This window comes from Oxyura jamaicensis, chromosome 13, assembly GCF_011077185.1.
Source record: "Oxyura jamaicensis isolate SHBP4307 breed ruddy duck chromosome 13, BPBGC_Ojam_1.0, whole genome shotgun sequence".
Classification (NCBI taxonomy): domain Eukaryota; kingdom Metazoa; phylum Chordata; class Aves; order Anseriformes; family Anatidae; genus Oxyura; species Oxyura jamaicensis.
Genome location: NC_048905.1, coordinates 8,170,807 through 8,197,708, shown reverse-complemented (window position 1 = coordinate 8,197,708; position 26,902 = coordinate 8,170,807). Strand labels below are relative to the sequence as shown.

Below are 26,902 nucleotides of genomic sequence, written 5' to 3'. Positions count from 1 at the left end.
ACACCACTCTTTGTGGTTTACTATGAGAAGGATTTTTCTCAGCCTTAATGTCTGCAGGGGGTAGTTACAAAAGCAGTTGGTCTGTCATTAAAGGAGGATGGAGGAGTCCTGTCTGACTGAGCAGTGTGTTCATTCTCTTCCATTAACTCTCTGCTGAGATCTACAGCTGAGCTGACCAAATGGTGTCAAAGTGTCTGTGCTTTTTTTCCTTCAGTATATTCTCCTCCTCTCCTTTTGTGAAGTCTTATCAACTTTTGGCTTACAATGAAGAAGCCAGCAAAAGGAGAAATTGCTTTATGAAATGTCTAGACCTAATGAAAATAGAGAGTACCAGGCCTCTCATGGGAAACCCCCTTTCAGAAATATCCAAGAGAAAGATGGTTAGAATTAATTTTTATAGGAACATTTAAATTCTGTTGTGGAATACTACACCAGAGATATCCCTGTGAGAGGCTTAGCCCAACAAACTTGGCCTATTATGATCAACAGTTTTAACAGTTCCTTTCTTATTGCCCTGTGTCTGTGTCACAAGACAAATAAATCAAAAGCTGTACTGAAAATTCAAAATAAAAATTAAGCCTGACGTAAGTTTCCTCTGAATATCATCAATAGCCAGACTGCCCAGAGCATCCAGTTCTGCAATGAAGTCCAATTTATTCTTGCAGAAATGTCCTTTCTGAGCCCCTTTTCCAGGTTATTTTTTTATAAGGGCAGGTGATCAACGTGGGACTGTTGTCACAAGTTCTCATCTGTGCAGGCTGCCACATAGCCCTGGGGTGAGTGATAAGTCCAGGTTACGTATGTACCATGGCTGGCAGAGTGGAAGACTTTGAAGTACTATGTGCTGACTGACCACCCAGGATGGTTAGATGCTTTCCATTGCATGACCATCCCTGCTTTAGTGAGCTCTGCTAATCCTCTTGTGCGGTGTGATGTACAAGTTGCAATGACTGTGCTGTAGGGCTGCTCCCAGGGATCCTCCAAGTTAAGGAGTGTGTTTGCAGGAGTGGAAGCAGGTGGGGCATGATGGATGGAGGACATGAAATGATGAGTAGAGCTGCTACAGGGCTGATGCTGCAGGTTTGCCCTTTGTTTGTAAGCAATATTTCATCTCTATGTGTTGGGGCATCACACTAGTCTTGTTCTGTATGTGGCTTGCCAGGGAACTGTAAGGACCTCAAGTGCCCAGAGGTAACTGAGGCTGTGCTGGGGCAAATTCTACACTGTGAGTCCTTCTGGGAGATGGTGCACAATGTGGGTGTACTCCTGGCTGGCATGTGTTGGCCCTACCTTGCCTAGTCCTATTCTAAAAGGATGTTTCAGTTCCTAACTGCATGGAGGGGTCAGTCACATGAACAGCACTGTGCCCTTTAGCTTTGGTGCATGCTTGGGACATGGATGTCACAGCACTGGCTGTTTGGAGCTGGGAAGGAAAAACCTAGGGAGAAGCAGAAGCAAATTGAAGAGAAACTGAGAATCTGATGCTGGGAAAGGGCAGAGAGGGTAACCACAGGCAAGGATACACCAGGAAAGTTTGGGAAGCTGAGTCAACAAACCAAAACTAAAGATCAACTCAACTAGCTATTACCACCAAGCCTAAGAATGGTAAGCCTAAGAAACCCTCTTGCCCATCCTAAATGCTTCCTCAGTTCTCAGCTGACCCTGAGGATTTGTATTTGAATCTGCTACAGCAAAAGAGAGCTAGTTTCTTTTGGCAACATTTGCTGTTGGGAAGATAATTCTGTTGGTGTACCTGCCCAAAAGGATGCCAAGCACCACTGTGTTAGTGAAGACTTACACGACCCTTCACTCTGGTGATCTCATATGTCCTCACTTGAGGTTTTATTTGACAAAAGAGGTCTCACCTGAGGGACATGCTGACACGCATAGTACCTCTACTCTTGACAGTGCTGTGTCTGATTTTCACCCAGAAGACAGCTGGTAGGTCTAAGGCTCCCAATCCTGCCTGTGGTGGTGTTGGTGCAAGGTAAGGTTTCTAATGTTTTAGAAGTCATTTGGTGGCTTCCCCAGTGTTCATCTGATTCATCTTTTCTGTTGGGAAGGAAATTCTCTGGAATCCCACTTCTCAGGGCCTGGAGGTTTCCTGGTATGTTGGGTCTTGGGCTATCGGCCAACCTTTGTGACCCACTTTGGGTCACCCTCAAGGCCAGTGCAGACTTACATCAGCCTGGCCTAGCCTCCTGCAGCCATTACCCACTGACAAGCCTGCCCTGGAGGAGCCACAGTACCAGGGAGCTCCCCAGCTTGGTTCCCATGCTCTGTCCCCAGAAAGCAGGTTCACATCTGCTACTTGTCCTTGATGTGCCATCTAGAAGCATACCAGGATCTCCATCCAGATGCCTGGCCACTAGCCTTGCGGTTGCTCGGAAGGTCCGGTTGGGCAAAGCCTGGTTCTGCGTTCTTCCAAGCTTGCTGCAGCTTGTCCTGCCAGTCCGCAGTACCAGATGAAAGCAGGGCATAGTGTTTGCATCCTAATGTGTGATGGCTCCGTCTCTCCAGTGGGGGTGCTCCAAGCTCTGGACCTAATGCGTGCTTGTGGTAGGAAGTTGAGTCTGAAGAACAGACCTTGGTTGGTGTTTAATTGCACAGGCAGATGAGTCTGGCACCAGGCAGAAATCCTGTATGAAGCAAAGAGCCTGCTGGTCTCCTCCTTGTGGGCTGGACTGAGTTGCAAAGAGCCAGCAGTACGTACCCAGAGCAGAGAGTGAGGTGCACAGACCCTGCAGGCAGCCAGCATGGGACAGCACATCTTTTGCTCCACATGCTGAGGCCCTGGGCAGCCTAACCTCATGAGTCTGGCAGATGAGCAAATTGCATGGGAGAGGCTCCAGAGCAAAGGCACCTTTGCTGAAGGGAGACAGCAGGGGAGTGTGAGCCAGCCTGGAGACAGTGCTAGATCTGCTCTCGACCAGAAAGGAGGGAGCTGTAGAGAAAATGAAAACAATGTTTGCAAGGACTTCAGGAATTGTTCCCTTGTTAATAGAACTGCAATTTGTGGAAATATGATGGAGGGTGAAGGTCTGCAAATACTTAGAGGAATAATGAGCATTGTAAGCAACAGGCACCACAGGGGAGTATGAGAAATAGATTGTACCAGACAGGCCATTTCTACATAATTACACAATTAGTGGACTGGGGAAGACAGCGGATAACCCTTCACAGTGTGCTGTGGTGTGGCATAGACCTTTTTGGAGACTGGAGCACCAATTAGCTGGCATAGCTTACTGTATGTGAAAAGGATTGATGGAGGGAGAAATGGCCAAGCTGAGCACTCATCAGGCAAGGAGAAAAGGGGAGATGTTGCCTGGGCAAATGGCCTCTGTGCTTTCTGCACATCATTTGGGTGGAAACATGGAGGGAATGCTGTGGAAAAGTCCCACACTGGGTTCTCAAAATGAATATTGATAATACCTGGGAGAGAAGAGAATAAAAAGAGAGATGGAGAGTTTTGACAGTGAGCAGAAAAGGATAATCTCAGTTTTAAATCTGCAAGAAACGCAGCTATTGCTTTTGGGCAAGAGCAATTCTAGGCCAAATTATGTAATGAGGAGGAGCTGTTTGGAAAGCAGTAATTCTGAGAGAGCCCTGGCTGTATGAGAAGATAATAGTTCAACAGCAGGCTGTGAAGTGGTCCTGAGCTTGTGCTCCCAGGTATCTGCTGGTGAAGGTGGTAGTAGGTGGAATCTCCTTGGGCCAGCTGTCGCCTTGACTGTGCATTCATGAACAAGGCAGAGGTGAATTGGCAGTGACCCAGGGTAGAGGAGAATGGGCTAGCTGATGAAAGGCAGGAGGCCTCCCTTTGGCCTGGAGGAGCCAAATATATGGAGTGGCTGGGAGAAGAGAAAGTGAATCAAAGTCTGGAAATGGCTGCTCTTGTGCTTTGTGCCCTCCCACCTGTCGAAGAGGCAGCCTGTTGAGGAGAAAAATTATAACATGTATCTGCTGCCACTTCTGTTTTTGCTGTGGACTCACAAGCCATTCCCCAGGCACTTTTGTCTGCGGGTTAGAGAAGTTATGTAAAAAAAAATGCTCTCTTCATAGACCTGATCCTAAGGCAGCCCAGAGCAGGGCACAGATTAACATTCCCTAGCATTGACCAGACATCAGATGGTGATATCAACAGCACTGCCTTCTCTAAATGGACTCTGTGATGAAGCAGCATCTGTGATGATATTTTCTTTTCTCCTCCATTCAATCAAATGCAGTAGATCCAATTGCTCTCTTCCTTAAGTCACATTTTAACATGTCAAATATGACACAGAACAACACCTGCTCTGCATAATTTACTCATCCATCTGATCATGCTCTCTACCCACAGAATTGCAGCCAGTGATGCTGTATCTACTTTTCTTAGGCTTTTGAGCTTCCAGAAGATGTTTCTGGGGAAGAACCCTTTCATTTAGATAGAGAGGTAATCTCTAATTGCTTTGATAAACAATGTTCTGTAAAGCAGAGCTTAGGTGTTACAGTCAATGTCCTTGCAGAGCCTTTCCAAGTAGTGTGATTTGGTGAGTATGGTATTGGCAGGACTTTTCATAGGCACTTTCTGGTCTTGGCACAGGACCAGAATAAAGTGGAACCCATGTTGAGAAGAGGCTGGGAATCTCCTTGTTTCATGGAGCCTTGTGAGCATTTTCACATCCGACATGTCCTGCATACAGTTTCTGACCTAAGATCAGGTCTCTAGAAGCTTCAAGAGCAACTTTTAATTATTCTTGTTCCTTGTGGTCTCAGTCTCTCCTGCCCAACCTTTCTTTTGCCCAACTTGCGTTTGAATGGGGGAATGAACATATCAAATGTGCCTTTTCTCTCCTTAGCCATGTGGCTATGGGTTTGGACACAATTCACCTTTGCAGAGCATTCTCTAGCTTTGGGCAGCAGCCTTTAGATTGTGAGTCTGAGGGCCTAATGGACAGGGAGGGGAAACAATGGATCAGGGGATGCACGAGTTAGTGCACTGCATGTAAACAGTACCTCCTATAGATTTCTCTAGGTCATGTGTGGACCTGGCACAGTGTGTAGCAGTGGATCACGCAGATCCACTCAGATAACAGAGGAAGGTGTCCTAATGCCTATTGCTGCAGGGTCCACACAAACAAGGGCTCTGTATCTGCTTCCATTCCTCCAGTGCACGACTGACATGGTGAGCAGGCAGAGGGCTGAGGGGGGTGGGAAAGCTTCATGCTATCACTTAAATATAAACATTCCTAAAAGCAACTTTCTGATTTCTTTGTAGGAGGCCATAACCTGCTGGGGCCTTCAGCACTTCAGCAGAGTTGCACCCAGAGAAAAAGAGAACATAAGAATTCATGGAATTTTCCCCCAAACCTCCTGACCTTTTCTCACCAGACATACTTGAAAGGCTTAGGACTGAAGCATGACTGGAGGAGGGCCCCGTTCATTGATTACACATGAAAATTGCTGTTGGTTGCAGAGACATCACAAGGAAAAGGATTTTTATTTATTGATTTATATATTTTTTTTCTTTGAAGGAAATGGCAGACATCTCTAGCTGGGATGAAAAGTGTCCGTGAGGATTTCAGAGGGACTGAGGGCTGGGGGCAGCTAGGTAAGGAGTTGAATTCTGCTTTCGATGTGGCAGGGCTGTCTGGAGAGCACAGGTATGGTAACTGAACTACTGAACTTGGGCTGTCCCAGACTGGTTGGAGAGTCAGTGCCATCCTACAGCAGGGTTGTTTTGAGCAGCCTTGGAGGCTTGTAGGAAGGAATGGGTCAGTTTGTGATTTAAAGCCTTTTATTTGAGCCCTTTGGCTGAAGCCTGGTCACTGGTAACGTACAAGCCCTTGGTGCTGCTGCTTCCAAAGCAAAGATGAAGCCTGTGTCCAAGCTCAGTGCTGATTGCTTGTCATGGCCGTGGTTGGCCGTGAGCACCTATTGTCATTAGGAGTGTCACAGCGACTGAACTGACTGCTGCTGTGTGAGGGCACCCAGACATCGAAGGCTGGTGTTGTGAGGCACCCCAAAGAGGTGCTCACAGCACCCACCTCCTCCAGGAGAGGAGCATTGTACAGGGCTTCAGGCCCTCATGGAGCAGCTGCAGAGGCTGTGGTTTGTCTAAGCTGGCAGTGACTCTGTCCTTAATGTCCAAGAGCCAGGCTTGCTGAACATGTTGGGATTGGGGAAAAGCCATCTTCAGGAGATGAGTCAGCACTGGCTTCCCTTTCATCCTGTCTGCTTACAGAGGCAAACACAGCCAGGTTTTAATGAGTTGATAACATACGCTTACTTCTGTGAGCAAAAATGTGTATGGTTATCAGACATAACTGTGACGTGATAAATCATGTCAAGATGAGGATTTTGTTCCGTAAGCATGAAAAGGAAAAGAAGATGCAATGCAAAATATCCCACTCAGGCTGGCTGGGTAAGGTCTCTATCAGTCATCCACAAGGCCTGTGCTGTTATGGCGCTGTGTTTGCATGCATGGTAGGGGGTAAGGCTGGACTAAGGAGTGTGCAGATGTGAAACATGAGCGTGGCAAAATGTTGTTTGTGAAAGAGAGACATCAAGTGATGTTCAGATGGAATTTATTTGTGCCCTCATTGAACAAATAAATAGCTGTACTTGTTTGGTTTTTCTTTCACCTGAATGGCAACAAAAGATGTGGCAGCAAGAGGTGTAAAAAAAGAGTGGTATTTTCCATGAAAAATATGTTCCAGCAGACAAAGTTGTAGCACAACTTTTATTGACCTGATGATCCAGCCAGTGCCTACATCATTCCTTCTGGCACAGGATGCTTGTTTTCAGTAGATAACCTCAGGATCTGTTTCTGACCCTGCTCCTGGAGGTGCTGTCTGTGCCTCGATTACAGGGAGGCTGAACTACTTCCAATAGCTTTGCTTCAGAGACCCTACTGATAGGATTTTGAGTATCTCCAATTTGCTGTCCCTCCAGATCAAGCTGGGTCAGGAGCCTGAGCTTTGCTGCTTTCATGATGTTATAGTCTTTCTGCAAAGGCTGCAGTGTTTTGTAGGAACAGGGCCACGGAGAAATGGTATCCAGCTAACTGCCTTGATAAAGCTGACAGGTACAGTGTCATTGTATCTTCTTTTATTCTACTTCTCTAGAAATCATGTATAAGTATTTCTGGCTAACATCAATTTTGTGTTGACTCCACTGTTAAATGGGAGATTACATGGTCCATACCTAGAACTGTCATGTTACACAGAGGTTCCCCTGAAGTTGATGGCCACCTCCTGGTGATACCAGTGAGAGCAGAGTCAAGCCAATACCAAGAGCTTTTGAAAATGCTACGATTTAAAATGGGTCATAGTGCTCCCAAGATTGCTGCCATAAATACAGTCTCAGAAGCTTGTGGAGTGTGTATGCCTGCCTTTGCTTCTGAAATTTGGAGACCGGAGGAACTGGAGTGGGCTTGCTGACTGGGTTTCAGCAAATATCAAGCAGCACTGATGGGTCAGGTCTTTTTTGCCTTTTTTTTTTTTTTTTTTTTTTCCCTTTTCTTTTTTATATTTCCATCAGGCCAGGGGATACTGTATTAATATTTTTTTTCCAGATACAGACCTTGCTATTGCAAGCTATGCTGTATTCCCCTGGAGTGCACACTGTTGTTCTGCATGGGAGTGGTGCCTTATATCCTCCCAGAAAAGAAGCCAGTATGCAATGCAGCAGCGTGACTCTTAGCTGCGGACTCCGTTCTCCACTGAGCCGATCTGGGATTTTTGTTTGAAGAATTCATTTAACAGCTGCTGACTGCAATGGATGCTGTGTGTGGGAAGAGGTAGGGAGGTTCTCTTTCACCTGGGCTTGGTTCTGACTTCCTGGGGATTATTAAGGAGCCTAAATTTATTAGGCTGGCATATAGGCAAATTATAATGAGGATATGATTCTGCCTGGTAAACTCTCTCTGCTGCTCACAGTGTGTTGTAAAATCAGTATGCTGTATTTCATATGAGAATCAGCTGCACTTATGTTATGGCTCAATCTTTTGTTTAATTGCATGCCTCCTGTTTGTTAAGCTTTAAGTTGTACAGGATTTGTAAAGACTAGAAAAAAATGCTTGTTGATTGTGTTTCAGGTTGTAACTCTCCATAAGACTGTTTAAATAAACATGCACTAAATGCTATTAGGTAATAGCATAAGGTATATGCAGACTGTCAGATGAGGCATGTGGGACTGAAATACCTTTCCCATTGGTTTTATTATATCAGCATATTCACATGAGGACTGAAGTTGCTTGCTGGATTTAGCCCATATGTTTGTGTGTCAGGGTTGTTCAGGAGAGAACAGCCTATATATTTGTGTGTTAGGGTTGTTCAGAAGAGTTGTTCTGGATCTAGAGGGGTGGATCCCCACCCTGGGACAGGGGCCAGCCACTTGGATAAGATATACAAGATGCACACCTGCCAAGACTAAAATTGATCTGCATATAATATTCCTTGTCTGTCACTGGTGGTTCTGTGATCACTGCCAAGGTACAAAAATACCCATATGGGGTGTTGCTGCTGCTGTTTCTTCCTTTCACATGCTCTAGGCTGTTTAGGACAGTGGTGCCAGGCCAGTACTTCCACTTTTGCTTCTTAGACTTTGTCACTTTCATTTCATCTTCTGACACTGAGGCTGTGCTGTCTGTTTCTGTGCATAGCTTCACCCTTTGAACACTGTTCAATAAAAGAAAATCCTTGATTATTCATTAATTTGAAAGAGAGGGGGAAAAAAGTAGGGCACCTTTACTGCAGTTGTTAATTTTAACAAACCTGCTCCAAACACACAAGAAACTTTGTGTCTTTAACTGAAATGAAGGTATGGATTTGCCCAAGTGGTGGAAGAGCTGTGGTTTATCTTCAGAAACGATGGGGATGGGAGGGAAGCAAAAAACCTGCAATCTTCATGTGAAGGAACCTGTGGTAGAAGATAGTTCAAGATGAAAATAAAACTGTAGAAGATAAAAAAGGAGGGGGTAAATATGTTGGGGTTTCTATTTATTTATTTCTTTTTCTTTTTTCTTTTATGAGAGATGTCCATTCAGGAGACGTGCTCGCAAGAAACCTATTGCTATGTATTGCTGAAACATCAAAGTCTCTCCAAACTCTGCAGATCTAACACTAGGTTATCATGCTGAGGCAAGGAAACTGTGTCTGGGCCTCATTATGTCTGATGAATGCTGGCTTATTCATTTTGATGGCTGAATTAATCACTGATGGTTTACATTGGGTAAGTGACCATGATGGATTTTCATTCATATGGGCTAGCAGAGGAGAGTCCTAAACATAAATACATGTAAGACACTCCTGAGGATTCAAAGAAACCAGTTGCCCAAGGCTGAGGAAAATTGATTGGATATTGAAACATCCACAGGAAAATGTATGTAAGAACTAGAAGCTCTTTGAGCAGAGGCCAAGAAAGTTGAGATTTCTGAGTCAAGAAAGAGAACAAGGTTTAGCTAATAGTCATCTGAGCTTGGTAGCAATGAAAGCAGCAACTGGAACCAACAAATAGGAATAAAGTTTGAAAAGACAAAAATAGGTAGCAATCCACATGCATCTGGAGATATGGTATATAGAGGACAAGCTAAAAACATCTGGAGGGAAACTGTCTGTCTATCAGATACACCTACAGAATTAAGGGATCCTAGAAATATATTAATAATATATTACTCATAAGTATAGTTATGAGTTAAATAGTGAAATAAACATACGGAAATTTCTTTTGTAATGACTTAGAAGATGCAAAGTAGTCAGTAATCACTATTATCCTGCATTCAGAAAAGAAACAATATGATGGGCTACTGTCCTGTGACCGAAAATCCACAGAGGATGTTAAACAATGTCTAATAGACTCAAACTCCAAATGAAGAGGCTTGGTAGCTTTTATCTAAGAGTTCAAAGCAAGTTTGCTTAGGTACTCGCCAGCATATACCTGTTATCGCCTCTTAATGCTGTATACAATATACTCAGTCGGGTGATGTCCTACATTCAAATTGCAAAATAAAACACTTAAAACAAGTGTTTTAAGTTTTCAACTGTATCTCACATACAGGCAAAGAAGCAATCATCTAGCATATACTAAAAAGTTGTTGCTGTCAGGCAGTTCATTGTTCTGTGAATTGTTTCTAGTACGATCATTGTCACCAGCAACTTGGAGGTGACCATGAGATCACTGATGGTAAAATGAGCAAGCTGACAGAGACTGTTGGAGGTTCAAGCAGCAATGGGAAGAAACAAGCAGGAGAGGGTGATCTGAGTGGCTAGCACACTGGCTGTTTTCAAATGAAATGAAGCTTTACCACAGAGAGATGTGCTATGAAAGAGCAAGAAATTCATCCTAGTTAGAGAGCAGGGGAACTGCATCTTTCAGAGCCAGGACTTGGTAGGAGTAGCAGCAGAAACACAAGAGAACATATTTTCCTTGTGAAGCTTGGTGTCTGAACGTGACTCTTGGCTGTTAAAATGGCCAGGAAGGGGTGGCAATAGGGATTTTGCCTCTGTACACAAGAGAATGGAATAGTGCCTGTTTTTTGTGTTTTTAGCTTAATTAGGATTGCAAAATGGGATGGCCATGAATATGATCCCTGAGCTGGAGAAAATGCCATTACAGCAAGCAGTGGAAAAAAGCTTCATCTGTTTAGCTTATCAAAAATAAGATTGAGGGATAACTTGATTACAGTGTGTAAAGTACTTCCATGGGAGAAAATACCAGTTGCTGAAGGGCTTTTTAATATAGAGAAAACAGAAAAAACAATGGCTGGACAGTGAAGCCAGATATTCTTCTTCAAAGCAGGCGGACATTTTTAACAATAAGGGTGATTAACCGCTGGGAGAAAATCCCAAGGGGGATGATAGCTCCTTCATTTCTTGATGTCTATGCACCAGGCGGGAGTGCTTCTCCGTAAGATATGTTTAACTCACATGCTTAGAGTTGGATTTGATTAATGGATAACTGGATTTGCTACGTTACCCAGTGCCTTATGGCTTATGGCTCTTTGGGCCTTTGAGGCCCATTGCTGCATCTGGGAATGATCTGACAATACTCTGGAGCTTTCCAGCTGGGGATCCTGATGGACTTTCGAGGCGATGTCAGCATGGCCTGCCCTACAGAAGGGGATTGGGCTGGGTCACTCATCACATGTTGGACCTGTGGAAAAGGGCTTTGTTAACCCCTAAGCAGATGAGACAAGGGCTTAATCAGCCACCTTGAGCTCCCAGAGAGTGAAGACAGATACGAGAAGTGCAGGTAAGGCTCTCTCCAGGTATTGCTTCATTTTAGAAGGACCTTCTGGGACAACAAAGATCTGGGTGCAAGGCCAAGTGAAACTGCTCTGTTTATGGTGGGAGCAGCAATATGAGGAGAAAGGCGAATGTAATCCTTCTGCTGGGGTGAAACAGAATGAGAATGGGTTGCAACCCTCTACTCTTTTTCTTAGACCTCACTGCTTCTCACTTTTCACTGAAGTTTGAACCTCAGGAGTTGCCCCAAACACTTCCACAATGCCCCAGAAGCTGTTCAGAACTTATTTGTAGCCAGAGACAGAGTCAGCAACAGAAAAACATCTCTGGACTTAATGTATCCAAGACACTCTCAGGAGAGCTGCTCTCATACTGTTGCACTACTCCCCTGGTCCTCCCACTGTAACCCAGTGCATCTTTTCAGATAACTGGGAGCAGTGAGCAAATAGTTAAAGTTTTGCTTCTCCACCCAGTGGTGGGTGTTGTCAGTGTCAGAAACAATATAAGAACAGTCGGAAGTTGCAGCTGGCAAGTAACATTTGGAGTAGCAGTTGTGGGGCATATAGATCTGGTGTGGACTGTCTTTTCCTGAGACTGTAAACAGTTGTGCAGAATGTCCGAGAACAAGAAAAAAGGGAAAGGAAAGAGCAAAAAGAACAAAGAAGGGAAAAAAGGGGAAAGAGAACCTGACCCAGGAAAAGGTACTTCCCTTTTTTAACAAATTTTACTTAAAGGAAGAAGACAGAAGCAAGAAAGCCAGCAGGAAGGTACTTGTGGGTTGCCTGAATTGGTGCAAATGATAGGGAGCATTTGTCAGGCAAGTGTGGAAATCTCTGCATCTCATTCATATTACATGCTGTTACAGGTCTGCTTCCTTCTTGAACTTTTCTTTTTTAATATCCAAAGCCCAAGAATACAGGGCAATGTATTGTTTAAAAACAGCAGCATTCAGCTCCTGTCACAGTGATATGGTAAATGAGGGGCGTTGTGCTAATTCTCTGGGGGTTCTGGTGTGTTGTGCTTTGTTGTTTGGTTGTTTTCTTGCTTCTTCTTGAGGTAAATATCAAAAGCCACTATTCTGGAGGATCATAGGAACTGTTCCTTGAGATAGACCAACTCTTTCAGAGATCAGATTTAAGTTATATCCTCACTTTTTGTGGTAACTGCATTGGGTTGCAGATAAAGATGTGGATGACAAACCTTCACTCTGCTGATATGCTTATTAGAGAAATTGGGCTATTCTTTAGAGAAGATCTGACTGTTCTTGCTGAATGAGCAAGGCAATACTTAAGATGGTGCTGGTATAAAATGTCTAGATTGCCTTTGACTGATAAGGTTTGACTCCTGAGTAAATGGGGAGTAGAAACTGGGGAAATGTGAGAACTGTCTTGGAGAGAGACAGAAGATTTGATGGTAAAGCAGCACAGTGTTATTTCATTCTCTGTCATGGTATCAGGGAGGGATTATCCCTGGCTGTTTCTTATCTGTAGTTTATCTGGCAATGTATTTGGACAGAGCAGCAGCTCTGTCAGGACTTCATGTTTTATCAGCACTGAGAAGTTACAATTTGGACCAGTTCCTGGAGGAATCTGTCAGACAGTGTAGCTCTTCACTTGTCTGGATGCAGTTCTGCTCTTGGTCATTCTACCATGGTGCTTGAGAACGCTCTTGACCTGAACAGGCTTGCTTTGGCTTCACACTGGTATCACTGGTAGCAGGATTTGTTTGTCCCTACCCTTTTTCATGTCTTTACTCTGAGCATAGACACCCAGCTCTGTTCACCACCCAGTTGTGCCCTGGGCATATGGTCTCCTGTGGGCTCTGCCCCAGGACTGCCAGGATGGCAGTGGGTGCTCATGCAGTGGTAGTCTGACCTCAAGCATGGTCTCCTACTTGTGACATCAGAACTTAGCTGCTACTGTGGGATCTGGGAGGAGACTCGTGGGATAGCTTAGGGATGGAGAGCTCAGAAACACCAAGCAGAGGAAGCAGCTGCTTGAAGATGACTGGATTTGCCCAAGGGGTTCTGCAACATGCAGGGAGTGAGGGCTGTCTCACAGCCATTGTCAGGGACAATCCTGCCCCTTAAGTGCACAGATGAGATGATGCAGTGCCTGTATCATGGGCATCTCCTCTATTGGGAGCAAGATGGAGGGGCTGGGGGGATTGGGCACAGCTGGGGAATGATGTGCACTGAGGCTGGCAAAGGAACACCCACCTGCCTTGAACCCCCGGGACCATGGCAGGGCTGTGGGGCTGCACGTAGGGGAAAGGACCAGGCATAAGCTGATGATTAGACCACTCTGTTTTCTAGTGCTGTATCAAAGCTCTGCAGTAGCTCCCGGCTCCAGAGGAGATAGGTAAAGAGAACTTTCACCTGTAGAGTCACATGTACTGACAATCTAGTCCTCTGCTGAATTGCACTGTGGGGGTGTTTTATCACATATACATCCCACAACAAGTCAGTTTGGCCAGAGTGCAAAACCCCTTTTTCTCTAGCAATGGCTGCAGAGTGGAACTGGGAATGATTGCATTGATCCTTCCTGTACTTCCTGTGTAGCCAAAGAAAACAAAGGTTCAGGGTTATACTTAGGCAGCATGAACAGATTCCTTTCATTGCATCTATTAGTAGATTACTTAGACACAGATCATTCATTGGCTTTGTATTGCTGCAGAGGTTGCCCATTGTTTGCTCTGTATGGCCATCAGAAGACACTTGGTTGGTTGCCTGTGGTGTTTCTCAATCAAATCCCACCTTGATTTGGGTTGGTTGGGACAGGTGGAGTTTGTGAACACCTTCTCCTAGTGCAGGTCTCTTTTCCTACGTGGTCTAAAGTGCGCTACAATGGTGATTTCCCAAAAGGACTTTTAGAAGGGAAGAATTCCTCCTCCAATGCACTTCTGAACAGATACCACAGTCCTGGTACGTAGACTTTCACTCCAGGTAGCTGAGTATCCCATAGACTCTATTTTTTTCATCATGTGTCTGGACCTCTGACTGCCTTTCCAGCATGCTCAGGCTGATGTAAAAGCTTAGGCCTGTCACAAATCATGGAACTGGAAGGGCTCTGCGAGGGAATTTGTTTTCTCTATTTTTCCCAGGTTGTAATATTTCCATGCAAATGGAGTGTGCTGACCCCTCTGAAACCAGAAGGCAGAAGAGGAACCTACAATAAGGCTTAAACAGACTGTCAGGTGACATAGACAGGAACATACGTTTCAGTTTGCCAGTGTAGAGAAGACTCAGGAGATTATTATAGCAGGAAAGCTTTCTTTCTTCGTGCTGTACTCTTGACCCATTTGTGGTTGCTGAGGGCCAAACTTTGTTACCTATAGCACTCTGATAGTCTTGATCTAACTTTTGTGCTCACAGATCTCTGCATAAGAAATTTCCCCTAGTCAGCCCTCCATGGCATGCTCTGTAGTGATCCCCAGGACAGTTCTGGCTGGTTTAAGGCAACTGCCCAGTGTGATAGAGCTAATCACTGCCAGCGAATTAGAGCAGCAAAAAAGAATTCTTGTTGATCAAGAGAGCTGTAACAGTAGTTTCAGGAAAGAGCATTGATGTTCTTCCACTGCAGCTTTTAACATGATTTTGTTGCTTCTGTGAATGTGGAGAAGAAGCTAGCTGATCTCATGTGAAGTGCTATAGCTTTGTTTTGAGTACAAGGGCTATTTTTAACCTAAATTCACATTTGTATGTCTCTAGTCATGAAACTGTCCTAAAATGAGTGTCTTGGCTCCAGATTTAGCCAGTGGAACAGCCTTCGGAGGCCTCCAGAGGGAGATGATGTCCACCCAAGAAGAAGCACCATTAGGGTCCTACTGAAAGATAGACAGACTGTCCCACTATGCACATGTGGCAGGCACACCCTGCAGGGGCGATGTGAGCTGCAGAATGTAGCAACGGTCCGACAAATAAATGTATAGTGCTCCCGCAATGCTGGCAAAGTTCAGGTCTGTAAGAAAGTTTCCTGCAAGAGATGATGGTACTTCATCAGACGTGGATGGCTAGGGGCAGTCAAAGACTTGATACTGAAGCCAGACTCGGGGATGGAAGAGAAGCTGCCGTCTCTCACTCTGGAAGATCTGTGGTAGACTTTGGAGAACTGGGCCAAACTGACCAGTGAGAATGCAAAAGTTAGAACAGAACGGGGAGGAGCGAACACCAGAGCTTTGGCAGTGGAGTAGGAGGCCAGTGCACCAGCCTTCCTGGGGAGATAGGCAAGAGCAGCAACAAAAGGAAGGAAGCCTTGGCAGCAAGGTAAGAAAGCAGCAGCAAATTGGAAAGGGAAGGGCTGTGAGACTGGACAGTCTGTGCTTCATCTGTATTTCCGTGAGGTTGCTTGTGGAGAAAAGACCAGAGAAATGTAAAGTATTCGGCTGGTTAAATTCTCCAGCAATTCCAGACATTCTCTCTTATTTTTACTTCATGGTGAGGAAAACATTGCGTGTGCACTGGGCTTTTGTTTTTCGTCAGTGCTAATAAGGCCAGCGGTACAGGAATTGTGCCATTTTCTTGAACTGCCCATGGCAAAGGTTAATACTAGAAAACTGCTTGGAGAGCAGGTGACGAGTCTCTGCAGAGAGTGTCTCATTTTTCAGTAGGAACCAGCTTGACCACAGTTCTCAGATGAGTCAGGATTTGATAGAAAGGTTATGTAGAAAGCCCTTGTGATTGAAATTCCAGGGGTCTTAGGGAGGAAGGGCATTCCTGAGCATGGGGCAGTTGTTGTACTGAAGCACAGGCAGGTGTGTGTTAGCCAGGTCTACCAGCCTGGGGTGCTTAAGAGTGCTGCCGTGTTAATACAGAGCTCAGTGAGGGATGTGAAGGTTCCTTGCAGATACCAGGTGCAGGCTTCATCGTGGAAGCTCATGCTATTGGAGTTACTCAACAGTACTGCAACCAACATAGATACTTCACTGCTGTTAGGGTACTTCTGAATGGGTTCCATCCACATCACAGGGTGAACGTGCTCTTGATTTGTTCTTAGTCTCCTGCTTGTAGGAAATATATCAGTTCCAAGGAGCTCATAGAAAGATTAACCAAAAGGTTTGTTTACAAGAGGGATAACCCACAGCGGATATCCTACAGTAGCAGTTTTGTTTTCTATAAACACCCAGACATACAAGGTACCAGCTGTCAGCTGTACTCCAGGATCTGTCCACATGCATATTTTCACTAGAGCATTTCCACTGTCTAAACTAATGGACTGTTGTTGCCATTGCCATGTGGCTGAGAGCAACGTGCAGTAACTTGCTGAGCTTTGGGAATGGAGGGGTTCTGAGTCACAAGCTCCAGTGATTCATGCTGGGGTAAAGAAAAGGGTTTTGCTTCCAGCTGCTTTCTGGTCCCTTTTTGCTGGAGCTAGCTAGCCCTGCAGAATGGATTGATAAATGAGCAAGTGGCTCTATTCCTCCACTGCCTGTGGCTCACAGTGTCATGTGTTAATACAAACAGAAGGGTTATAGGAGAGAGACACAGCAGGGCTGAGGAATGATCCTTTTCTCCTTTCAGGCAGACTAGAGGGCTGGGATCTCCTGGCTGAGGAGCAGGATGGAGCAGAGTGGTCCATTAGTAAAAAAAAAAAAAAAAAAAAAAAAAATCCCGCTCTGGATCCAAAACCTCACGAGTCAGAGTCCTGGGCATATAATTTCCAATCCCTTTTTGGAGGTGGATGTAAGTAACCTGTGAAAGCCAGTCTCTGGTGAGAAGAGGAACATCTGGAGAAGGGCTGAGCATAGCTTGGCTGCTGACCTTTGGGGTCATACCCTCAGCTCATTCTCCTGCCTTTGTTAGTGTGACAGGTTCCAGCTGCAAAGCAGCTAAATGAAAGCTGTGTTGCCATGATCCTTCTTTCTCCAACTGGACTGCTAACCTTGCACTCAGAGTGCTACCCTAATCTCCTGTCTCATCTCAGCACTGGGCTCTAGTGGGACTGCAGCACATACTTGAACTCAAAACTGACTGGAGAAGATGGGAGGACACCAGGGCAGGGTAAGTGTGTGGACCTGCATCCTATTTCTGCCGCATAACTCCAGGGGCAGCGAGAGGAAGGGAAAAGAGCCTCTTCTTCCTCTAACCCCTCCTCATTTCCCATGGGACTCCAATTAATGCTTTAAAGTATGTAAGGAGAGTTCAGTGTGGAGATCATATGATCCCATGCCTTTTTGAGTGCCCGGACGCTTTGCTACAGAAGGGCCGTGCTCTTGCAGTAAGCAATCAGGCTGTAGGGAGGATGCGGAGCTATGAGTCACATATGGCTCTTGCTTGGATGTGCTTCTTCTCTTCTGGAAGTAAAGCTCAATGAAAAATAAAGTGTTTCTTGAAGAGTACTTGAAGACAATAAGTCCAAGAGCAGCTGAGCTTGCAGTTCGTGATTAGGACCAAAAATATGGGCTGATTACTTTGGCTGAGAAATTGCTGGTCTGTGAATTCCCAGCAAGGGCTGGCTGTCCACTCTGTGCAGGAGACCATGTTCAGGGCAGAGGCCAGGGATTAGTGAGATAACTTGATGCTATTCTTTGGGATGGCTCCAGCTCATCATCACTAAGGATGAGGCTGGAGGTGAGTGCAAAGCCAGGAAGGAGCCCCCCACAGCTCCTGGTTCACACAGAAGTTTCTTTGGTGCTGTGTCAAGCTACTTAGCCTAGCTTCTGTAATCCTAGAGGCAGGTCACCCTCCACCAGCACCGGGGATGTGGAAGATGTGCTGGCAGTAGAGGCAATTTGGGATGGCAAAGGCCTGTAGTTCAGACGTGTCACGTGTTGCATTGATCTCTTGTCTGGGGCAAAATGATGGAACACATGATTTGGAAATGTGTGTCCATGAGGGAACCTGTCACTAGACCCACAAGGACCCAATTGGAGCAAAACTGCAAGTTACTTAACCATCTCCAGAGAACATCCTGAGCAGACTTGCATGGCCTGCTGGCCAGGACACTCATCCTGGAAACCATGTTGTACTCCAGGTAGAAAGCTGTGTTTTGAACTGAGATGATCTGTGATTGTCCCCCTCTGACAAGGGCAGTGTTATGGCGCTGCATTTTTGAGGTATGCCAAATTGTAACAACAAATACATGTAATCACAGGAAGAATTAAACATTTAGGTAATTAATAACTCAGGTAATTAGGTTTGGCAGACTCAGTCAGCAGCCCTATGAAGAATTTTAGTTCAGGCATGTCTGGAGGGTGAGAACTTGTCAATATGAGGGAGAGAAGCTTTGCAGAGAAGAGCTGTAAGACACACAAGTCTTGTCTCTATGCAGTAATGGTGATGATCACACTTCTGTGGAGCCAGTGGTCCTGGAGCTCTTTTACAGCTTTTGTCATGCCCTTAAATTTTTGACTACACATGCAAGTCAAAGCCCAGCTTATCTTGCTGATTTTTCTTGCCTGGTGGTGAGTGAGAGGGGAAGGGAACTGCATTTGCTCTCCAAGTCTGAGACTTCCTAGCTGGCAGCTCAGAAAAGTAAAGAGAGCCACAAAAGTATGAGTTGGACAGAAAGGAGTTCTTCAGGGAAGCAGTGAAACTTTAAATTATCTTAAAACCACGCTAAAATTGAGCACCCATAAATTCAAAGCAGATTTCCTACATTGTTCACTGACGTTTGGAAGCCCTTCAGAGAAACCTCTTTTTGGTGTCAGAATTTGCACATTTGCTTAATTTGAGGGTAAAATCAGGTTAAAATCTATCAGCCAGGTTCTCAACAGATGTTTATCTAGCCTAGGTCTTCTGGCTTTGTTAGTCTGTGTATGATGTGTACCAGCTGAGCATCCAACCCTCTTGCTTTCAACAGCCTTTTGATTGGAAGGCTGGGACTTTATTTCAACTGCAGAACTGTATATGTGTATATGCGTACATGTGTTTGTGCTCACATGAATTTTTCATTCCACTTTGAAGTCCATGGCACTTTGCAAGAGTCCCCTGGTTGCTGATGTGATCCAGCCCTTGTGGAGGCGTGGGGGATATTCAGTTTTGGCTAGCAGATTACTCCAGCAAAGCCTGTACCAATCCTATTGCTCCTTGTATGCCTCTTGCACACCTCTTCCTCCAGTGAAACCACTGGCAAAGGTCCCCCACTCAGCAGCTTTGTCTCTGGTTCAAAACTCACCAAAAGAGCCCTCCATGTTCAAGATGTTTCCCGCCCCTTGGCTTGACCTGAGTGCTCTTGGAGTAAGGTCCAAGGGATGGGGAGTTCCTTTCCCTTTGTTAATCTGGACTCCCCCAGGCAAGCTGCTCAAAGCTTTTCTGCCTCAAGTGCAGAGATTACCTGGAGTACAGTGATGCTCCCAGTCAGCAACAGCAGCTGCTTGGTATCACTGGCTCACCAGTGCTCTCCCTTCCAGCATCCTGAATCTCTGTTCCACTGAGGATCTTCTCACTTCTACCTCAGCTGGCACTGGGCCACAGCCCTGAAGTGTGCTGCTGTGCGTGGTGTTCAGATTTGCTTCCATCCACCTCTGCTTGTTGCAACAGATCACTGTGCTCAGAGTACTCAGTCTTCCGATCTGGAAGTCAGGGATGGGGAGCAGAAGAACCCCCCCCCCCCCCATGACTCAGGTGGAAACAGACACCTGCTGCTCTACCTGGACTGTCACAAGTGCGTGGGGCCAGATGGGATCCACCCAATGGTGGATGTGATTGCTGGGCTGCTTTCCATCATCTATCATCCGGAGAGGTCCCGGATGACTGGACACTTGCTAATATGATGTTCATCTATAAGAAGAATTGTAAGGAGGACCCAGGGAACTAACTACAGGCCTGTCAGCCTGACCTCAGTGCCAGGAAAAGTGACGGAACAGGTCATCTTGAATGCAATCACACAACATATGCAGGACAACCAGGGGATCAGGTCCAGTCAGCATAGGTTCATGAAAGGCAGGTCCTGCATGATCAACCTCGTCTCCTTCTATGACCAGATAACCCACCTGGTGGATGAGGGAAAGGCTGTTGACATAGTCTACCTAGATTTCAGCAGGGCCTTTGGAAATCAGGAGACATTTCTTCTCAGAAAGGCATTGGCACGGTGTGCCCAGGGAGGTGGTGGAGTCACTGTCTGTGGGGGTGTTCAAGGAAAGGTTGGATGTGGTGCTTAGGAACATAGTTTAGTGGGTGACATGGGTAGTAAGGGGATGGTTGGACCAGATTATCCTGAAGGTCTTTCCCAGCCGTAATGATTGTATGATTCTATTCTCTGATTCTGTGACACACAGTGCATTTACCAAGCACAAAGCAGATGCTCTATCAAGCAAAAAAGAAGAATCACGGGGGGGGGGGGGGAAAGGGTGCCTTCTGCCTGTAGGAAGCCTCATAAAACCACATGGTGCAAAATCCAGGGCCTGCCTTTGACTGAACTGAAGAGAGCACCTTCCTGCTGGCAGCATTGTTGGCTGTCACCCTCTGAAACTGACAGAGCTGTCTACCTGGACACCATCACAGCTCTTCTACTTGGTGAGGTGCCCAGCTTCAGTCATGCACATGCTAATTTGCTGCTCTCTGCAGGAGAGAAGCCTCCTCAGACACACTGTGAATTAAAACAAAGAAACAAGCAAAAAAATCACATGCCTGACTTCCATTGCATGATTTGCAAGTGAGAGGAATACTGATGGTGGGAGAGGATTGGTATACAATACAGTGGCTACTGCTGCTGGCACATCACTCCCTTTTGGCTAGACAGCTGGCAATGCAAGGCAGGGCTTTCTTGGCTAGAAAATTTTCAGAGCCAGTCTGTACTGCTGCTATTCCTGCTCCATGATGTGTTCATTGATAGGCACAGCAGCTTGTGTAGCAGTGTCATTTCTACATCACACACTATCACAACGCTAGGCTGGCTGACTTCTGCTGTGAGCAGAGAAAATTGCTGATCGTGTCTTGTGAAATCTGGCTGCCTAAAAATGATGGAGGTGCTAATGTGATGCAGATCCAGAAGTTCTTGCTAAAAGGTCCTGGATCAATAGGCCATGGTGCTGGAGCAGGACAGGCCTGATTGCTGCTACCCAAGAAGCAGTTTGTTTCACTTCCAGAGATCATGCGCGTCTCATCTGCTCATTCAGGCTTTTGCCTGGAGGGCAAGGACAAGGAATGTGATGAACTTCACTTTGGCACTGAAGTATATTTTGCTTAATATTTGTCAATAAATGAATTTAGGTTTCTGTATTTGTGCTGTGTGTCTGCGTGAGAGGGTCCTTTAATGAATACTATAATTAAATCTCTGGATAGTTGTTGGGTAACAAACAGCTAAAACATGCATCGCAAAAGAGGTCCTAACATTGCAGAGATGCCAGTTATATGATGTTGAGAAAGACATTCAGTCCAAAACCGAAATTATCCTGGATATTACATGACATGATGACTCAGTACCAAAAGTAGCGTGTGTATAATAATGTCCATGCTTTTGCTTTATGCAAAAGAACATTTCCCACAGTCTTGGATGTTACTTCCCCCAGTCCCTCCAGGTGTGAAAAGTCTTTGTCCAAAATCTGAGCCTTTTTCCCTGAAAAGCTAATCTCAGGAAGATGGGATGCCTATTTCTGGATGTCCTTCCCACAGCCCACTCTGCTGAGCCCCAGGTATCCCCTTTCTGGCCAGCAGAGCTAGTGAGACCATTTAAGAATAAGGAGACTTTTCTGCAGTCTGAAGTGGATACATTAGGATCAAGGAAGAGAACTGATAAACTCCTGTGTGTCCTGTTTTCGGGTACCCTGTAGTAGTTGGATTTCAGGAAGACATTGTGGCAAGTAATAGTGGTGGCTGGGTGAGAAAAAGGTTGAAATCTGGAGGAATGTTTGTGTGTGATGGTTAAATAAACACTTGAGTTTCCTGCAGGAGGCAGGAAACTGATTGACGGTTGTGCGCTTTAGGCATGAGGATAAAGATTTGTTGATAAGCAAAGAAGAGCTGTCAAGTGAAAAAGGTTGCCACGGGCAAACAGTCCTCACCCAGCCAGTGTGATGTCTCCACTGCAGTTTGCTACATGAAGACATCCTGAGCATACAGGATGAGTTTGTATAAGTAAGTATACTCTTATGAGCATACATAAGAGTATGTCTACATGAAGATGTCCTGAGCAAGTTTTTTTGTTATTTGCTTAGATACCAGTGGAGGAGGTGAAGTAGCAGTAAAGGCAGGCTACAGGTTTGGGCTGTGTATAGCCCCATATGTACTGATTATAGTGCATGCTTATACCTCTTCAGCAATCCTCTCTCTCAGCTCATTTGTCAAGGCAGGCTCAAGGATGCTGATCTGTGCTGCCAGTGACAGTGTAGGTGCTGCAGATGCTTCCTAGGGCATGTCACCTCGGCCTGCACAGACTTCACAGGCTTTAATTTTTTTAAATAATACCTCTAGCTCTTCTGCTGGAGAACCTCAAGGTGTAAGAGTGTCTTCCTGATTCTGCAGACAACAGCTGCAGTGCTGTTGTTGTTGTTCAGATTCTTCTAACCTGCATTTCAGGGAATTGTTTCTTTTTCTGGTTGAGCCTATCCAGAGCTCCAGCAGCTTCCAGCTGCTGATGGGCTGAAGGTGAAGCAAGAGGTGGCAAAGAAATGTTGTGTGATGGAAATATGTTAATAACATATTTCAAAACCACATCTATCTCCATAGCATGTATTTAGTTGTTTGTTTCAATTACTAGTGCTTCTGGAGAGGTTTCCTTTTCTACCCTATACTTAGAAAATGTGGGCAGGACATGCAATTTTAAGAACAAGTCTGGTATTAGCAGGACCATTGCTCACTTCATGTGTTGTAACATTTTGTGTTACTAAAGTTTTCAGTCAGTGTTTGAGAGAGATGACATGAGTCACAACTCTGGTTTTATGACAGGGTTAGGTACATGTCTTCTTCATTTTGGGGGGTTAGGAAAAAAAAAAAAAAAAGCAGTAGCAATCTGAAGCACTGCCAACAGTTTTGTTGTTATTGCCAGAAATGTGATAATCTGGTATTTCCCGTAAAGCCCCAGGTGTTGTACTTGCTTTATTTTCTGGGAATCTCCAATTTCTCTTATCCTTTGTTATCACAGCAAAGGAAGACAATGCACCCTTTCTGGGGCCTAAACATTCAAAATATCAAAAGGTAATAACAAACCTCAAACACATCTCTGGATGGATGGCTCATTGTGCTTAATCCAGTATCATCATTTTTGAGAATGAGAAGCATAATTTATTATTTCCAACTCAGCTGGGCTGAGTGTGTGGCATCTGTCTGTCCACTCCTCCTTTCCCCTGCTTTCCTTTGTGGTCTTCTCTGCAGGTCAGAAGAGACTCTGATTGTCTCTGGTATGCATTTCTTTTCTCACCCTCATGGAGAACCACATGTCTCTGAGCCTTTTCCTTCTCTTCTGCCACGTGCAAGCTTAGCATGTGCCTCATTGTAGTACTCAGGAGCCCTGGCCTCAAAATGGCTTGGGTGCTTCCCCTAGCAGGGGTGTTTTTCTGCACTCAAGCCTCGGGGCTTGTCTGCACAGGGAGGCTCTTGCAAAACATGCTGGGCATAGGGTGTGAATTTAAAGGGAAAGAACTATTCTGTACCAGATTCCTGACCGAAACCCTCTTATTCTGCAGAAAAGGGTGCCAGTACTTCTCTTTTGTTGCTAAGTGGACTTGGTTAAGCAGCTGCACAAACCTGAGGAGCCAAGAGCTTTGGTGGCAGATCCGTTCCAAGCTGGCCCTGGGTTGTCGATGATGCATGGCAATGACCCTGATCAGGGGGAGGCAAGGGGATAGAAAGGAGGAGGCCGGTGCACTCAGGCTTCCTGTTTACCCAGAAAAAGGGGGACCAATTGAAAGCTGAGCCTTAATTATGGTTTGTTGGTACCTTCTGGAGAAGCCACCCTGAACACAGAGCCTCTGCAGAACAGCCTGAATTGGGAGTCCCCCTTCCTCAGGTTTGGGCTTGGATTAGTTGCTCGAGTCCAAACCTGTTAGAGCAGCCTGGGACTGAACTTGATGAATTACCCCAAGTCAACAGCCCTTCTGTGCTGCACTCGTGGTCCACGTGAGCTGGCTGAATGACTGGGGTGGTATGCTATGGGAGTTGCGTGTACGTGTGGTATTTTGGTTTGTAGACCACAAATACATTCCTTACCATGAGCTTATCAGACTGGCCAGCCTAGTTGTCATCTGTGACCCTCATGTGCCAGAGCATTAAGATTCATATCCCAACTGTTCCCTAAAGCCTTCTCTTCAAATCCGCCCCTCAAATACTGTCTCAGCCCCACCATGTCAGTTCTTAGAGAGGCTGGAGGCAGATGGTCCTCAGGGGACCTGACTACAGAGCACAGGTGGACTGTGCCAGTTTGAGCTGGAAGCATGGTGGTAATCCCCAGCAGTGCTTCTGGTGGTGGACAGAGGTCTTGTGCCCTCAGTTACACAGGTACAAGGCTGTTAGTGTTTTACATGTAAAGCATTATTGAGGCTCTTGCAAGAACAGTGTGTGGATGGGGAAGGACCTCTGCATTTGAGGGTTGTGGAAGGGACACTGGAAACAACTTGTGCCCCACACAGGGTTGAAATTTAAGGTCTCTGAAAGGCAAAGGGACACAGAAAGTCACGTAAATGAGGCATAGTGGGACTGGCAGAAAGGGCAAGGCTTTTGTATGAAGCATAGGCATGCTGTTAGCTGGATTAGCTACGATAAAACTGCATGGGGGGTTATAAGCCTTTGGGCATCAGGGCAGAAACAACAGCTCTGTCCTTGAGAGAATGCAGAAGACTTCCCTACTGAGAAGTTGTTCAAGAGGAGTAAGTGATACTTGCTGCCATGAAATGGAGGTCCCTGTCTAGCAAGGAGCGTAGTCTCACCCAACATGGCAGCCCCTCTGCAGCGTGGTGGTCTTTCCTGGCTGCATTCTGTGTCTGTCACGAGTCCCCATGTATCACCAAAGCCTTGTCCTTCTTCACTGCTGGAGTTGTCCAAAGTGCTCTCTGGTAATAGAACTGGCTGCTTCAGGACTCATCACAGCTGAAATGATTTATTTCTCATTGCAAATGAACCACTGGAAGTCTTTCAAAAGCCATCTTTTCTTGACCTAAGTTCAGCTAAGCTTTTTAGCAGCATCAGCTTTACAAGAAAGTTAGAAGTGGAGTGGAATTATGTGTGAATAATGTTTATGCTGATAAACAGTCCTTGCAGACCAATATCTACTTCTCAAAGTCATCTGGTTTTTCATAGGATCACCAAGAGAGCCAGGAATTACAAGCCAACTGCCCCAGAAAAAAGTGATGGCTTGCTTGTTTACTCTGTGAGTCTGTTAAATGCCAAAATATCTGTATGAAAGCAGGTAATACTTTGCCATTATTTCGATTGAAGAAAAGTTTTCAGATACAGAGCACTTCATAAAATCCTGTCACCCCAAATTAATTCCAGTTGGTAGGGACAGGAGAGCATCACATGGGCTGAAAACTGGGTGGAGGACCATGAACAATGGATTAGAATAAACAGCAGTGTGTCAAATTGTCAGGGGAGTGAAGGAGAGCACAGTGTTGGGAGCTAGTCTTGCCAATTGCTGCCCTTCATGGTGAACTGTGCATAGTTAACCTCCTCTGCATTTCTATGGTGCTCTTAACACAATTTAGGGGAGTCACAGTGCAGTCAGTTAGGGGATTTAGTGTACAGTAATGGTAGAGGAATATAGCCAATGGGTTGAGTGATAGCAACTGTGATAAATTTCGTGAGATTCTCGATGGTCAGAGAAGAATTATGCACTCATTTGTAGTCACTATGGCTGGTTGTAGCTATATGAAGTCTATGAGGCTGTTCAAAGAAGAGCACAACCCAGTAAAACAGATCTCTTGTACCATGTGGCACAGGCCTGATGCTCCTGTCCTGTTGCCTGCACTCTTCCTTGCAGTGTGGCACATTAAGATACTGTTGTGCAATAGGGTCCTGCTTGTTCCCAGGGTCATGGTTCCCTTCTGGGCCTGGATTTTGTGGGAGAGACAGAATGGAATGGATGTCAGTTTGTTGTCATTCCTGTCTACAGGGGCATGTGAGCTCTAGGCAAAATACCAAAAGGGCCACGAGGCTAGGAATGTCCTCCATTACATGGGTCAGTGAGGCTGAATGGACCACCATAAGTAGTTATGGCAAAGGGAAAAACAGAGCAGCAAACTCTCACCTTCCTCTGGGTCCTACTACCCCATCCAACTTCTTCCTTAGTTCCTTATTCCTCTACAGTCAGTACCAGTCCCTACCAGCCATGCTCCCTTCTCTTGACCTTTGCCTTAGATCTTGTGGTTTTCAGTCAGTCCAGGTGGAAAGTGTTGAAAATGAGCCAGGGTGACCAGCTCTTCCTCTGCCTGTGTGGCTGCAGGAGTATCCTTTGTGTCAGGCTCAACACAGCACAGATATAGCCATCATGGAGCCATCATATGGCCATCAGCCATGAGCCTGTCTGTTGAAAAAGGGTGGGTAAGGGCATCTGGGGTTGTGAAGACTGTCAGCCTTCCTCTGGCACAGGGGTCCTGTAAGAGCAAACAGCAGAACCTAGGTGAGCAAGAAGGCTTTCTTCTCTTGGTCTCATGGGCCTAACGATCAGACAGAGGAGCTATCACTGCAGGGACAGACAGGACATGAGGGTGAAGTGCAGTCACTTTTCATGAAGTGTGAGTATAAGAGGAAGCACATCTTCTACATCCTGCAGTCTCAGGGAGAGTGTGACCAGAGAGCAACACAGTCT

The 26,902-nt window shown here is 45.6% G+C and overlaps 1 protein-coding gene across 9 annotated transcripts in view; it reads left to right on the top strand.

Annotated features, from left to right (window-relative positions):
- NRG2 (neuregulin 2) overlaps positions 1 to 26,902 on the top strand; it is a 133,013-nt gene that overhangs the window by 28,215 nt on the left and 77,896 nt on the right. Inside the window, exons 2-4 of one of the 9 annotated variants that reach the window (XM_035338325.1) lie at positions 5,258 to 5,590; positions 6,934 to 7,066; positions 7,556 to 7,780. In XM_035338325.1, the coding sequence (XP_035194216.1) occupies positions 7,762 to 7,780 (19 nt within the window). In that variant the 5' untranslated portion in view covers positions 5,258 to 5,590; positions 6,934 to 7,066; positions 7,556 to 7,761. Of the gene's footprint in view, positions 1 to 5,257; positions 5,591 to 6,933; positions 7,067 to 7,555; positions 7,781 to 11,794; positions 11,927 to 26,902 lie in introns of those variants that run through there. The other 8 variants (XM_035338326.1, XM_035338323.1, XM_035338321.1 and 5 more) reach the window with 8 other exon arrangements.